The sequence below is a fragment of the Agelaius tricolor genome, unplaced genomic scaffold, assembly GCF_023055355.1.
Source record: "Agelaius tricolor isolate 1412-34295 unplaced genomic scaffold, bAgeTri1.0.p SCAF_105, whole genome shotgun sequence".
NCBI lineage: Eukaryota > Metazoa > Chordata > Aves > Passeriformes > Icteridae > Agelaius > Agelaius tricolor.
This window is the reverse complement of record NW_027269365.1, coordinates 228,534-244,226: the sequence shown is the minus strand read 5'-3', so window position 1 is coordinate 244,226 and position 15,693 is coordinate 228,534. Positions and strand designations below refer to the sequence as shown.

General features: G+C 44.2%; 1 protein-coding gene across 2 annotated transcripts in view; it reads right to left on the bottom strand.

Moving 5' to 3' along the window:
- LOC139586161 (Golgi phosphoprotein 3-like) overlaps positions 1–15,693 on the bottom strand; it is a 141,780-nt gene that overhangs the window by 31,560 nt on the left and 94,527 nt on the right. For both annotated transcript variants that reach the window (XM_071419370.1, XM_071419369.1), the window contains one exon: positions 5,835–5,949. In XM_071419370.1, the coding sequence (XP_071275471.1) occupies positions 5,835–5,949 (115 nt within the window). The remainder of the gene's footprint in view (positions 1–5,834; positions 5,950–15,693) is intronic.

The following is a 15,693-nucleotide window of genomic DNA, read 5'->3' as shown; positions in this document are numbered from 1 at the left end:
GGGGCTCTCGGCAGGAGGCCCCCTGAGGTGCAGGAGCTCCTTCGGGACTCCTTAATAAAACCTTGGAATATCCCCTGCTGGGAGTCGACCCCTTCTCTTCTACCGATGTCTCTGCCGTCTCTGCTGCAGCGAAGGCAACCAGCCTGAGTGCCCTCAGCACCCTCGGGGCACAGAGAGTGTCTCCCCGCAGTCGGCCGTGTTGGGGCTGCACCCCCCAGTCTCTGCCGACCCGGGTAAGGCCCAGGGACTTTGAGAGGCCTGCAGAGAGACTGAGACATGTACCTGAACTTCAGCAAGGCCTTTGACACTGTCTCCCACAGCATACTCCTGGAAAAGCCAACAGCCCAATGTAGTAAACTCCATAGATTTAGGAAAAGCACCATGGAGGATATGAACAATAGGAATGCTGAAACAGCAAAAGAAAATTCCTGTTTTCCTGTCCTCCACCCCTTAACCTATCTCTGTAACCCTATAAGGCAATGTCATGTTAACCCCTTACCCATTGGTCAAGCTTGGATCCTTTCCAACCCTATAAAAGAAGCATACTGTACCCCGTTAGAGGAGAAAGAAGAAGAGCAGAGACCCTTCATGGACCTCCCCAAATAAAGCCATCTTCGTGGAACAGCCTGCGCCTTCTCCTTCTCTTCTCTCTCCGTCTGCTGCAGCCTCCAGCTCAGGGCACCACTACCTAGCAAGCAGAGCTGAAATCCTGAGAGCTTGCAATCACTATAGAGCTGATAATCACCATGCTTGCTAGGTGGTAGCTCTGCGGCCTTGGCATGAGCGAGCTAGCTTCGGGCACCCGGTTCCTGCCCAGGGACTGAGCTCCTGAGCCCTATTGCTCTGCTTTATAATAACGCCATTAAGAGGCTTTATTAGCCCACGGCTTGGACAGGAGCACTCTTTGCTGGGTTAAGAACTGGCTGGATGGCCGGGCCCAGAGAGTGGTGGTGAATGGTGCTGCATCCAGCTGGCAGCCAGGCACCAGTGGTGTCCCTCAGGGGTCTGTGCTGGGGCCAGTTCTGTTCAATATCTTTATTGATGACATGGATGAGGGGATTGAGTCTTTCATTAGTAAATTTACAGACGACACTAAGCTGGGAGTGTGTGTCGATCTGTTGGAAGGTAGGATGGCTCTGCAGAGAAATCTGGAATGGTTCGATAGATGGGCAGAGTCTAACAGGATGAAGTTTAATAAATCCAAGTGCCGAGTCCTGTTTTTTGGCCACAATAACCCCCTACAACATTATAGGCTCGGGGCAGTGTGGTTGGACAGTGCCCAGGCAGAAAGGGACCTGGGAGTACTGGCTGACAGCTGGCTGAACATGAGCCAGCAGTGTGATCTGGCAGCCAAGAAGGCCAACGGCATCCTGGCCTATATCTGGAATAGTGTGGCCAGCAGGACCAGGGAGGTCATCCTTCCCCTGTGCTCGGCACTGGTGAGGCCGCACCTTGAGTACTGTGTCCAGTTCTGGGCCCTTCGGTTTGGGAAGGACGTTGGGACACTTGAGCACATCCAGAGGAGGGCAACGAGCCTGGTGAGGGAATTGGAACACAAGTCCTATGAGGAACGGCTGAGGGAGCTGGGGTTGTTTAGCTTGGAGAAAAGGAGACTCAGAGGCAACCTTATCACTCTCTACAACTTCCTGAAGGGTCGTTGTAGTCAGGTGGGGGTTGGTCTCTTTCTCCAGGCAGCAACTGACAGAACGAGAGGTCACAGTCTCAAGCTGCGTCAAGAGAAATACAGGTTAGATATTAGGAAAAAGTTTTTCACGCAAAGGGTGATAAAGTTCTGGAATGGTCTGCCCAGGGAGGTGGTGGAGTCACCATCCCTGGATGTGTTTAATAAAAGACTGGATGTGGCACTCAGTGCCATGGTTTAATTGAGATGTTGGGGAATGGGTTAGACTCGATGATCTTTAAGGTCTCTTCCAACCTGGTCATTCTGTGAATTCTGTGGAGATATTACCACAAAAAGAAATCAGTCTGTCAGGGTTTAGCCCAAAGTATGACCAGAAAGATCACCAGTTAATTGGGTCCATTAAGGCTGAAATTAAAGAAAGTCAATGGGCTGTTACACCAGTGGGACAGGTTGTAGTCCCACCCCTGCTTCTTTGGTAGATAGCTCACAGGAACCTGAAGGTACCCATTGGTAAACAGAAAATCTTCTGAAGCATCTGAAAAAGTTAGTAATGGGAAGGGGAATGACTGAAATTGTGCAGTCTATAGTGACCAAATATGAAATCTGCCATCAAAATAATCCTGATACGAGTAAAAGTGTAGTGCTAGGGGTGACAAAGGCCGAAGACCTTCTCGATGAATATTGGCAGGAGAATTTTTCTGAGTTACTACATAATGAAGAATTCAGGTATGTACTGATGTTAGTTGACACCTTCAGTGGATGGCCTGAAGCTCACCCTGTCATACTAACACAGCAAAAGAAGTGGTAGAAGTCTTGCTCAATCATATAATTCCAAGGTTTGGGGTTCCTTTGGAGTTGTCATCAGATAGAGGGCCACACTTTGTTGCAACAGTAATGGGGGAGGTTAGTCAAATTCTGGGAATTGCTTGGCATCTGCCTACACCCTACAGACCCCAGGTGAGTGGTGAAGTTGAACATATGAATGGAACCCTCAAAACACAGATTAGCAAAATTTCTCAAGAGACATCTGGGACATGGGTTCAGGCTTTGCTTATAGTCTTACTGAGATTTCACATACCATCAAGGCAGAGGGGCAACTTAAGTCCTTATGAGATATTATATGGCAGGCCATATAGAATTCTGCATATCCCCAGAGAAATCCATATGAGAGGGAAAATGGACTAACAAAAGTATTTAATGGCTTTAAGCTCCACTTTGCAGAATCTCCAGAGATTTGATGTGTTATCCAGACCTGTAGGACTGGACACACCTGCTCATCTGTTCCAGGCTGGAGACTGGATCTATGTTAAATGGTGGGACAGTGACCCCCTGCAAGTTAAGTGGAGAGGATCGTTCCAAGTCCTGCTGACTACCCTTACTTCAGACAAAGTTGCTGGCAAGGGACCCTGGATTCACTACTCTGGAGTTAAAAAGGTTTCTGCTCCTGAAATAACTGGAAAAACAGAGACAGATACAGATGATGATATGGTTTAAACTGTTCTTTTGTGTCTGTTATCTACACCGTTGGTAACCATGACTCAGGTTTGGTCCCAAAATTTGCAAAGCAGAATGGCTCTCAATTTCCTACTAGCCTCACAAGGGGGCATGTGTACAGTCATTAATACTAGTGTTGTGCTTATGTAGATCAGAGAAGAAGGATTAACAAATATTTGGCTAAAATCTGGAGACAAATTTTACATCAGGTAACTCTCACAGATCTTTCATACACTTACTTCATGGTTACCAAATTTGGCTTGGATAAAACAACTATTCATACTGGCTATATTTGTAGTTGGTGTCTGCATAATAGCTGGCTGTATGATTCGATGCTGTGATTTCTGGTCATCTTTATGGTCTAACATCAAATCTAAGTGGTAGAGACTAAACAATGTGGAATTTTTGTCAAGTATCTAAAGGGGGGAATGATGCTAAAAGATTTTTAGCTCTTATGTATTCTTCATGTATTTGTAGCTTTGTAGACTGTTAATGCATGGTTGTAACTTCTAGTACTTTTCCAGCTCTCTTTCCCACTGCAAACAAACCCTTATTGATACATTCTTGAAATTCTGTTTAGTCTTATTTGTTATTTTAGCAAGGACATTTTTTTTGCACCATGTATCATAGACATAATAAAGGTAGAGTTAGAGGATCAGGAGGGAGGGATCCAATGGGGCAGAACCTGGGGGGGGGAGATTACCTAACCAACTGCTCTTCTAATTGCACAATATTTGCTAGATATACTAATTGCCCATTCTTATAAAATTGTACAATTCTAATTCCAGGCATGGTTTTTTGCTGTATTGTGTACCTGAAGGCTTTCAAGTAAAGGTTTGCTTTTATATTATCATTTTAATGTTGTTTGGGAAGGTTTTGTTCTATTTCCAGGCAACACTGCAAGGCACCATTTTAGGCCCAGTTGTCTTCAACATCTTCATAAACAACTTAAATGTAGGACTTGAAGCTATATTGAGTAAGTTTGCTGATGACACTAAATTGGCAGGAGCTGTTGACTGCTTCAAAAGCAGAGAGGCCCTGCAGAGAGACCTTGATAAATTAGAAGGCTGGGCAATCATCAGCTGTATGAAGTTTAACAAGGTCAAGTGTCAGATTCTGCACCTGGAATGGGGCAACTCTGGATATATGGACAGACTGGGGAACAAGAGGCTGGAGAGCAGCTCTGAGGAAAGGTACCTGTGGGTCCTGGTTGATGGCAAGTTGAATATGAGAACAGTGTGCCCTGGAGCCACAAGGATCAACCATATCCTGGGGTGCATCAGCCAAAGCATTGCCAGCTGCTTGAGGGAGGTGATTTTCCTGCTCTACTCTGCACTGGTGCGGCCTCACCTCAAGGCCTGTGTGCAGTTTTGAGCACAAACATCACACTATAAGAAGGACTAGTGATAGGCCCTGAGGAAACAGCTGGAGCAGTGTCAGAGGAGGTTTAGATTGGATATTAGGAAAAGGCTCTTTACCCAGAGGGTAGTTGGGCACTGGAACAGGCTTCCCAAGGAAGTGGTCATAGCCCCAAGCCTGAGAGAGTTCAAGAAGTGTTTGCACAATATTCTCAGGCATGTGGTGTGACTCTTGGGGCAGTCCTGTGCATGGTTAGGAGTTGGACTCAATGATCCTTGTAGGTCACTTCCAACTCAGGCTATTCTATGATTCTATGATACTCCTGAATCAAGGGTTTAAAAAAACTGAAAGAGTTAAGAGTTTACCTAGATTTAGTTAAGGGGATAGAAACAATTTATAATGATTAAGAGTATAACAAGAAGAGTAAAAGTAATGGGGAATAGTTAATTATTAGCAGATGGAGTGGTTAAGGCTAGGGTAATATATCACTGGCTTGTTCTTACTGTGTTTGAAGAAGCAGGATGAGAATGCAGACTTAATTGTGAAAAAGAAGAGGACTGTGACTGCACCTGTGCCCCAAAACCAGCTAGGACCAGGTTGGGGGGCTTGGACTATCGCCCAGGGGTCAGAAAGCCTGCCAACACACAAAGGTGAAATGGTCACCTTGAGGAAGATGTTTATTACCTCAAAGGGACCACCAACCCATTTTAAGCCCACCAACTTAAATTAATCAACAGACTGTGCAGATGTGAAGGAACTTTGGACTCATTATAATGCATTTTAATATGAAGCAGGGGTAGGCAGGGTTAGGTAATATGTATAGGCATTCCAGGAAATTATATGAATATATAAGACTTTTTTTGATAAATAAGGGAGCCGGAGCCTTGTGATTTTGGACACATCTTTGGGAGGCTACTCCCCGTGTGCCCAGTGCTGTCAATAAACATACCACTTTCTAATTTTAACTAGTTGGAGAGTTCTATTCTGCGCTTCACTCCAAACTTCCACTCTCCCTCATTTCCAATTATAGAGAAAGGCCATTATATCTTCAGGGTGCAGTGCTGATTTACTTCAGAGTCAGCAGAAGACACCTCTTCCACAGAGTAGAGATGTCCTCTGACACTTCCATCTAGATCATTTCTGTACCAAGTTAAGTCAAAAGCAAGTAATTTATATTTGATTAAAGGCTAAAATTAGCAAAAAACTACTCTAGAGGACAGGGTGATGAACTTTTTTGCATGCTATCTCCACAAAAATCTAACAGTATAATTTCTAGCAATACCAGATAATTAGCTTTATTTGGGAGGGAAAAAGCAAATACATGATGTTCAAGGCTTACCACTAAGCAGTTCAATCCAATTTTGTACTGTTTCAGGAGGTTGGGTCTCTTTAATGTGTTTCAGAGCTTCATCAAGCAGAACATCCCCTGTAGGAGCATCTGACTTGCAAATTACCTAGGATAGAATAAAATGCAGTTGGTATTTTTACTTAATTCATATACCATACCATAAACAACTAACAATAAAAACTTGAAAAATCTACCTGTTATCAGAACCAAGGAAAATTTTAAGGAGTGAGGAATGTTCTCAAAGAATATACAAATTTAAAAGATACCTAGTTGTTAGAAAAACTATTTAGGATTTTAATTACGAAGCTCTGTTATGTCTTAAGTTATCTATAACCTCTATTAACCTTAATTGACCAGAGCTGTAGTATTAATAACATGTTTAATACCTAATCTTTTAAGGAAGATAACTAACATGGCCAGGTCCTTCATTTTCTCCCCAAAACAAAGTATACTACTGTGCTAAATTGCTCTCTGATAACCGTCCATTTTACTGCTTCAAGTCAATTTATTCAGAATAGTGCAGATAGACAATTATGAGTCAAGGGGTCAGCTAGAAATGTAATTAGGATAATTGAAAACTGAAGATGAGTCGAGGGGCCAGCTGGGAATATAATTGGGATAGTAGAAGATTACATATTTTAGTTAAGATTTTAAAATTAGTTAACAAGTTAAGTTAGTAATATAGCTAACAAGAATCAGGTACCTTAGTTAAAGAATAACAAATATATTAAGAAAGAGAAACTAGGAGTGACAGGGATAGATGCAACAATTGTGAGGGAGCAGAAACTATAGAAATACCTTACTTCAAGAATAATCAAACAGTTAGGAGAGGCTTGGACTGTGACCAGCAGGTCAAAAAGTCCTGCCAACTAGCCATAGGTAAAGAGCTCACCATGAGGAAGATGGCTTTCTTCCTCCCATATGACCACTCCTTTATTTCAAAATCCCACCGACCCAATTAAGGGAGTAAAATTGTGCAGCCGTATTAGGTATTCAGGGTATTCAGCTAATTATAATATGAAGCAGGCAGGTAATGATTATGTATTATGCGTCCTTAGAAACCATGTGAATATGTAAAACGTTTTCTGTATAAATAGAGAGCAAGAGTTTGCAACTCCTTGTGCATGTCTTTGGAAACAATTCCACATGCATCCAGCGCTGTAATAAATACCCTTCTTTTCAACTTTAATTAGTTGAAGAGTCATCTGTCTGTGCTTCGATTAGGTAATGTGAAATTGATAAATCAATTAGAAAGTGAAAAGGCAGGAAAAATGCTTTTCTTCTTCTGTATGTTGATGGATAAAATAGGTTCAAGACAACATCTATCAGTTTTACAGCTCTGAAGAACATTTTAACCAGCAACACTAAGTTCCATTCACTAACAGTTCAAATACACATATTAGGCAAAATATGTATGTACCAATATGTTGCATTGCAAGCTGATCTGTAGTTAACATTAATTTGGTTATAAATAAGAGGTCTAGCCCAGCTTGGTGGACTAGCCTCTGGGCTGACTGACAGAGTCTTTGGCCAGTGGCAGCTCTCCTGACATGCAGGCATTTGATTGGTTCAGAGTCTGAGGGCACACAGAGACAGGCCAATGTCTGTGTAGCACCGGGAGTTTTGAATTGTCTATAAAAGGGTGTTGGATTCAATAAACAAGGCTGTTTGTCTGAGGAAACATGAGTGGTCTGTCTTATGTTAAGTCTCAGACACAGGAACACCAACGTGTCACCAATAAACCCCTTAATATGCAGTCATAAATGAAACGTCACTTAAGTTTGTTATTAAATAACTTTGAAAATTATTTTTTCCCCAAGAGAGCACAGGAGAGAGAAAAAAAAATTAATTTACAGTACCATAATAAATTTTAAGAATGTGAGTAACTGCTTGTTTACCAGTATAAGTAGTTGCATGATGCTAGCCACTGGAGTATAAACACTAACTGCAACAGCTGTATAAACCATGTACACATACCCCTTTTTCTCTGGTTAGAAAAACAAGAATGCCAAACTAAAACATACAGATTTAACTAGTAATCCAAGTCACAGAATCACAGAATGGGTAAGGTTGGAAAGGACCTCAGTGGTTTCATCTCATCCAACCTCCCTGCTCAAGCAGGGTCATCCCAGAGCATATGGCACAGGAGTGTGTCCAGATGGTTCTTGAATATCTCCAGTGATTGAGACTCCACACCTTCTCTGGTTTCTCTTCCAGTCCTCAGTCACCCACACAGGAAAGAAGTTCTTCCTCATATTCAGGTGAATCAGTTTTTGCCCGTTGACTCTTGTCCTATTGGTTGCCACCACTGAGAAGTAATAGCTCCTAAATCTATGGGGTTTACTACAGAGAAGTGCCTGGCTGCATCCTCTGACACCCTCCCTTCAGATAATGATAGACATTGATAAGATTACCTCTCAGTTTTCTCAATGCTGAACAGGCCCAATTATCTCAGTCCATCCTCTTAAGAGAGATGCTTCAGTCCCCTCATCATCTTTCTCACCCTCTACTGGACCTGCTCCAGGAACTCCATCTCTCTGTTGCACTGAGGAGCCCAGAACTGGACTCAGCACTCCAGATGTGCCTCACCAGGGCTGAGGGGCAGGATCACCTCCTTCAACCTGCTGACAATGCTCTTCCTAATGCACCCCAGGATACCATTGGCCTTCTTGGCCACAAGGGCAAATTCCTGGCTCATGGACAGCTTGTTGTCCACCAGGACCCCCAGGTCCTTCTCTGCAGCTCTGCTTTCCAGCAGGTCACCCTCAGCCTGTACTGTGTGGTAATCACATATCCTCTGAACAGAGAGAGACATAATTCTCTCCCAGGATTTTCCTGGGAAGCTGTGAGGAAGCTCAGAGCAAACAATTCTTATCTCCATTTGCTGCACCTGTCGTTGTGCACATGTGGAATGTGTTATGGAGATTGTTTACCAAAGGGTGGTTTCTTAATTGGACTCTGGTGATGGTGTTTTGATTGATTGACCAATTAGGTCAAAGCTGTATGGGACTGTCTGGCAAGGGCAATGGGTTTTTCCTAATAGTATAATATAATATAGTGTAGTACAATAAAGCAATGGATCAGCCTTCTGCAATCATGGAGTCAATGCTCATTATTCCCCGTTTAGGGGCCTGCTGCCACTATAGTACTAGTGCATGAAGTTATTCTTCTCCAGGTGCACAACCCTGCACTTGCCTTTGTTGAATTTCAGATGGTTCCTCTCTGCCCATCTCTCCAACCTGTCAAGGTCCTTCTGAAGGTCAGCACAGCGCTCTGGAGTATCGGCCACTCCTCCCAGCTTTGTGTCATCAGCAAACTTGCTGAGGAGGCATCTGACCCTTTGTCCAAGTCATTGGCGGATAAGTTAAACAATATAGAACCAGTATAGAACCTTGGGGGATACCACCATTGACAGCCTTCCAACTACACCCCGTGCCACTGATCATGGTGCTCTGGGATCTGTTGTTCAGACTTCTCAATACACCTTACTGTCCACTCATCCAGTCCACACTTCCTGAGTCTGCTTATGAGTATGTTATGAGAGACAGTGTTGAAAGCTTTGCTGAAGTCCAGGTAGACAATATCCACTGCTCTCCCATCATCCATCCAAGAAATTGTTTCATCATAGAAAGCAATCAGGCTGTTGAAGTATGATTTACTGTTAGTGAATCCATGCTGACTACTCCTGATCACCTTCTTGTTGTCCATGTGGATATGTGAATAGAGATGGCCTCTGAATGAGATGCTCCATCAGCTTTCTGGACATTGAGGTGAGGCTGACTGGCTGGTAGTTCCCCGGGTCCTCCTTCTTGACCTTTTTGAAGACTGGAGTGACATTTGCTTTCTTCCAGTCTTCAGGCACCTTTCCTGATCTCCACAGCCTTTCAAAGATGATTGAGAGTGGCCTAGCAATGATGTCTGACAGCTCTCTTAGTACTTATGGGCACATCCCATCAGGGCCCATGGACTTGTGAATTTCAAGTTTGCCTAGGTGTTCTCTAACCCAATCCTCCTTGACTAAGGGAAAGTTGTCTTTCCAGAATTCCTTAACTCTGGTCTTCTGTATCAGAGATCCCCGAGGGTTGATCTTGTCAGTGAAGACCAATGTAAAGAAGACATTCAGTAACTCTGTCTTCTCTGCATTCTCTGTCACTAGGGTCCCCCTCCATTTAGGAATGGCCCCACATTATCCTTTGTTTTCCTTTTGTTATTAAAAAAGCCCTTCTTGTTGTCCATGACATCCATGGTAAGATTTAATTCCAGATGGTCCTTGGCCTTCCTTGTCTCATTTGTACCTTCTCTGACAACCTTTACATATTAATTCCAAATGGTCTGACCCTGTTTCCACCTCCTGTGTACTTCCTGCTTATGCCTGAGTTCTTTATTCATCCATGAAGGTCTCTTGCCCCCTTTGCCCAATTCCTTGCTCATTGGGATGCACTGTTCTTGAGCCTGGAGGAAGTGATTCTTGAATATCAACCAATTCTCTTGGACCTCTCTTCCCTGCAGGGCCTGTTCCTATGGGATTCTTCCAAGAAGATTCCAGAAGAGGCTAAAGTTAGCTCTCCTGAAGTCCTTGGTTGTAATGTTACTTACTACTTTGCTTCCTCTTCTCCTGATACTCAACTCCACAATCTCATGGTCACTAGAGCCAAGGCTTCCCCCAACCTTCACATCTCCAAAAAGGCCTTCCCTGTTTGTTAGTTTAAGGTCAAGCAGCATGCCTTTCCTTGTGGGATTCTCTACTACCTGTGACAGGAAGTTGTCATCAATGCTTTCCAGGAACCTCCTGGACTCTTTGTGCTTCACTGTGTTGCTTCTCCAGCAGATGTCAGGGTAGTTCAAGTCCCCCACAAGAACCAGGACCTGTGACTGTGAGGTTGCTTCAAGCTGCCTGTAGAAGGCCTCATCCACTTCTTCCTCCTGCTCAGGCAGCCTGTAGCACACGCCCACAACAGTGTCACCCTTGCTAGTCTGCCCTTTTATCCTAAGCTATAAGCTCTCCCCCCACTCGTTATCCACCCCAAGACAGAGCTCAAAACATTCCAAGTGTTGCCTCACATAGAGGGCAACTCCACCACCACACCTTCCTGATCTGTCTCTCCTAAACAGCGTGTAGCCCTTCATGACAACATTCCCGTCATTGTCACCATGATATTTTCTGAAAAATCCTTTTTGCCCAGGATTTTCTCCTGGGAAGCTGAGAAGCCTCAGGGAGGAATGAAAATAATAATTATCTGATTGCTGCTCCTGTGTTTGCTGCTTTGGAATGTGGCTTGGACATTGTTTACCAAGAGGTGAATGTTTGATTGGTTCCATGTGAATTGTTTTTTCTTAATAGCCAATCACGGCCAACTGTGTTGGACTCTGAGTCAGTCACGGGTTTTTATTATTCATTCTTGTTAAGCCTTATGATGTATCCTTTCTCTATTTCTTTAGTATAGTTTTAGTATAGCATTCTTTTAATATAATATAATATCATAAAATAATAAATCAGCCTTCTGAGAACAAGGAGTCAGATTCTAATCTCTCACCTCCTCCTGGGGACCCTCACAAACACCACAAGTCGTGAGCTATCCCATCATGTCTCTGTAATCGCAATGAGATCAAAGCCCTGTGACTGCACATAGATCTCTAGTTCCTCCTGCTTTTTCCCCATCCTGTGTGCATTGGTATACAGGTACTTTATAGAGGTATTTGAGTGTGTTAATATCCTAGTGGGGGTGCAAAGGGATGTCCCATACTCCTATCTTTTGGTTACGTCTTTGGTTGCTTGTACTTGAATGGGGTATTCCCTCTTAAACTTCCTTTTGCTACTTGAGTGGTTGCTAAAGTTCTCCCCTTCGCACACCTTATCTCTGTTGAGCCTGGCCCTGTCCCCATCCCATTAAAATCTAGTTTAAACTTTCTTAAGGAGCCCTTCTAACTCCTGAGCTAAGATCCTTTTTCCCCTTTGAGATAGGTGGACCCTGTTTGTTGCTAGCAGGCTTGGTCCTGTATAAACTGACCCATGACCAAAATCCCCAAAATTCTGCTGGTAACACCAGTCCTGAAGCCAGGTATTCATTTGCAAGGTCTTCCTGTTTCTTGCCCCATCATTCCCTGCAACTGGCAGGACAGAAGAGAACACAATTTGTGCTCCAGATCCCTTGACCAGTTGTCAAAAGGTCCTGAGGTCCCTCTTGATTCTCTACAGCCTTCTTGTTGAGACTTCGTAGGTACTCAACTGGAAAACCAGTAGCAGGTAATAGTCAGGGGGCCTTACCAGGCTGAGAAGTTTCTTGGTGACATCCTATATTGTTTTGGCACGGCCTGGTTTTGTACAGTAGGGGGGCCACAATGATGGCTACTGTGGGAAGCTGCTAGAAGCTTCCCACCATGACTGGTAGAGCCAATCCCTGATGTCTCCAAAGATGGACATGCTGCTGGCCAAAACTGGGCCAATGAGAGAGGTTGGTAACACCTCTGTGATGACATATTTAAGAAGAAAACCAAACAAAGTGGGCACAGTTTTTTCTAGCCAGAGAAGAGGAGGAGGTGAGAACATGAGGGAAAACAACATGTCAACACCAAGATCAGTGGAGAAGGAGGGGGAGGAGGTGCTCCAGGTGCTGGAGCTGAGATCCCTCTGCAAGCTGTGGTGATGACCATGGTGAAGCAGGCTGTCCCCCTGCAGCCCATGGAAGTCCACAGGGAATGCAGAGATCCACTCACAGCTCATGGGGGAGGTGCCCATGCTGGAGCCAGTGGATGCCTGGAGGATGCTGTGACCTAGTGGGAGACCTGGTGGAGAGAGGGGGCCAGTGCTTCCAGGCTGGAGCAGCCTTTCTTTGGAGGACTGCACCCCGTGGAAAGAGAGACCCATGTCGTGGCAGTTTTGGGAGAACTGTCTGCCCATGGGGGGAGTTAACGTTGCAGCAGCTGCAGTATGGCTACTGCTCGTGAGAGTGGACCCACACCAGAGAAATTCATAGAGAACTGTCTCCCATGGGAGGGACACCACGGCATCACAGGGGAAGGACTCCTCTCCCAGAGCAGTAGAAGAAAATCTTGGTGATGCACTGACCAAACCCCCACGTCCTGTCTCCCTGTGGTGTCGATGGGAAGGAAGGAGGGGCTGGGGGGGAAAAGGTGTTTTAAGGGCTTATTTTACTTCTCATTATCCTCCTCTGTTTCTGTTAGTAATAAAATTCACTTTGCAATGTAAGTTGAGCCTGCTTTGCCCTTGAAATATTTATCCTGGTCCTTATCTCACTCATGAAGTGTTCGTTTTTTTTCCCCTCCTCTGCCCAGCTGTGGCAGGGGAAGATGAGCGAGTGATTCTCATGGGTGCCTGGCATTGGCCCAGCGCCAAACCACAACACATTCCTTACCCAGGCCCCAGGGAGGCAGCATACTTCCCTATGGGTTGGGTCTGGTTGGCATATCAGGCCCTCCCTTCCTACCCTGCCCTATGTAACCCTTCCAACCCCGATGAACCTTCATCCATTTCCTCATATTCCTGGTCCTCAGATTCCAGGGTGTCATACCTATTGTATAAGGGCACCTGGGAAGGTGAGGTAGATTGGGAGTGGATTTGCTTGCCACCCCGAGCAGAAACCTGTTTCCACTTCCCTTCCTCTCTAAGGTGTCCTCCTTCCGTTTGGTCATGAGAATGTAGGGGATGCATTGCTTCTTGTGAAATGGATGGTAGGTCCATTTGTCTGAGGCATGGTAGAGTGCAGCTCCACCAGTCAATCTCCCCAGAGTCCCTAATACTTATTAGCTTTTCTACTTCATCTCTCAGTTCCACCACTAGGCTGAGCAGATCATCATCATGACATAATCTAGTCTAGCCCAAGTCAATATGTTTGAATAAAAGTAAAACAAAACCAAAATTCTATCTTTCTTTAGGAAAAGAAGAATTACTACTGTTTCACAGCTATTTATGAAAATAATTATTTAATCTGACAATTTAAATAGTTTTATAAGGTAGCACTTTATAAGCATCAGGTAAAAAGATGACAGTCAATTGACGGAAAAATGACCACATCAAAACTGTTCCACATATACAAGGGAAGCAGCAAGTGAAAGATCTTAGTTTTGGTAAAGCTTCACAGTAGTCAGAGAGGTGCCCTGGAAAAGCTTTAAGTGTCCTATTGAAATGCATCTCAAGTTCAGTTCTGTTCTGTAGTTCTAATAATCCTTACTACAAACAATAGAGGAGCACAATACATTTTCAGGTTGACACTGAAATGAGCTGCAATGTCAAGACAGCTTAAATACTGACATGATGATTCTAAACTGGAGATGTCATGGTTTGACAGTGGCCAAAGTCAGGCACCTACCAAAGCTGCTCACTCACTCTCCCCTGCCACAGCTGGGCAGAGGAGAGAAAAGTTTAATGAAGGCTTCATGAGTTAAGGACTGGAAGAAAACACTCCAAGGGCAAAACTGGCTCGGCTTAGAGGTACAAAGTGAATTTATTACTAACAAAGTCAGAAGAGGATAATGAGATAATAAGTCCTCAAAAAAACCTTTTCTTCCCCCAGCCCCTCCCTCCTTCCCACCGACAACACAGGGAGAGGGGTGTGGGGGTTTTGGTTAGTTCATCACCTGAGATCTTCTTCCACTGCTCAGGGAGAGGAGTCCTTCCCCTGCTACTCTGTGGGGTCCCTCCCATGGAAGAAAGTTTGTGACTGTGGTCACAAGGGTTTTCAGGATGAAGAAGAGACGAGAATGTTGACTCCATGATCAGAAGGCTTGATTTATTATTTTATGATATATGTTACATTAGACTATACTAAAAAGCAATAGAAAGGAAAAGGTTTCTTCAGAAGCTAGCTAAGCTAAGAATAGAAAAGAATGAATAACAAAGATCTGTGTCTCAGACAGAGCAAGAGCCAGCTCTGCCATGAGTGGTCAAGAAATCCAAACACCCACAGGAGACCAATCATGGGTCTACCTGTTGCATTCCACAGCAGCAGATAACCATTGTTTACTTTGGTTACTGAAACTGCAGCTTCTCACAAGGAAAAATCCTAAGAAAGGATTTTTCATGAAAGATGTCTGCGACATGTCACCTTTTTTTATTTAGTTAAATTAAAAGGAAAAAGTGTTTGTAATTTTCTCTGCTGTACTCACGCCGAAGAAAAAGACAAACACTTGACAGGTTATCTGTTGCCAATCAAACTCCACTCAAGTGCTCCTGTGGAATGCACTGGGAATTTCTTCACCTGTAGAACATAAAATTCTATCATATTACTAAAACAATTCTATAATATAAGAAAATGCAAAAACAATGCAAAGAAAATTCAAGTCCAAGCAGCTGAGTTTCAGGAAAAGTCCATGGCTTGAAGATGTTCCTCTTTGCCATATCTGAAAGTTTCTTTTGGTCCTGAAACAGGCTTGCTACAGAAAAAGTCCATCAATAGTTATCAAAAGTCCATTGACAGTCTTCAAAGAATTTTGAGAAAATTTCTGAAATGTCTTGCCACAGCCCTTTATTGAACAACTTGGGCTGAAGCCAATCCCTGGCTCCTCAATGCCTCTGAGCTGCTGCGCTCTTTCACCCTTTTTTATTCAATTTTTTTTTTTTTTTTTTTTTTTTTTTTTTTTTTTTTTTTTTGTCTTGTCGGAAAGAGCAGCAGCAGCAGAGGAGCCAGAGAGAGGCCCTTGGGGGCCCTGGCCCATGTGGAAGGATCAGGAACCCCAGACCTGGCCCACAGAAAGGTGGCCCAGGACCAGAAGGGGGAAGCAAAGCCCCCAAACCCAACAGGAGGCCGGGAGGTGGCCCTGGCCCAAGCAACCAAGGCAGACAGCCCAGGCCCAGCCCCCGAGGCAGGCTCTGCATTGGCACAGACCCGCACCC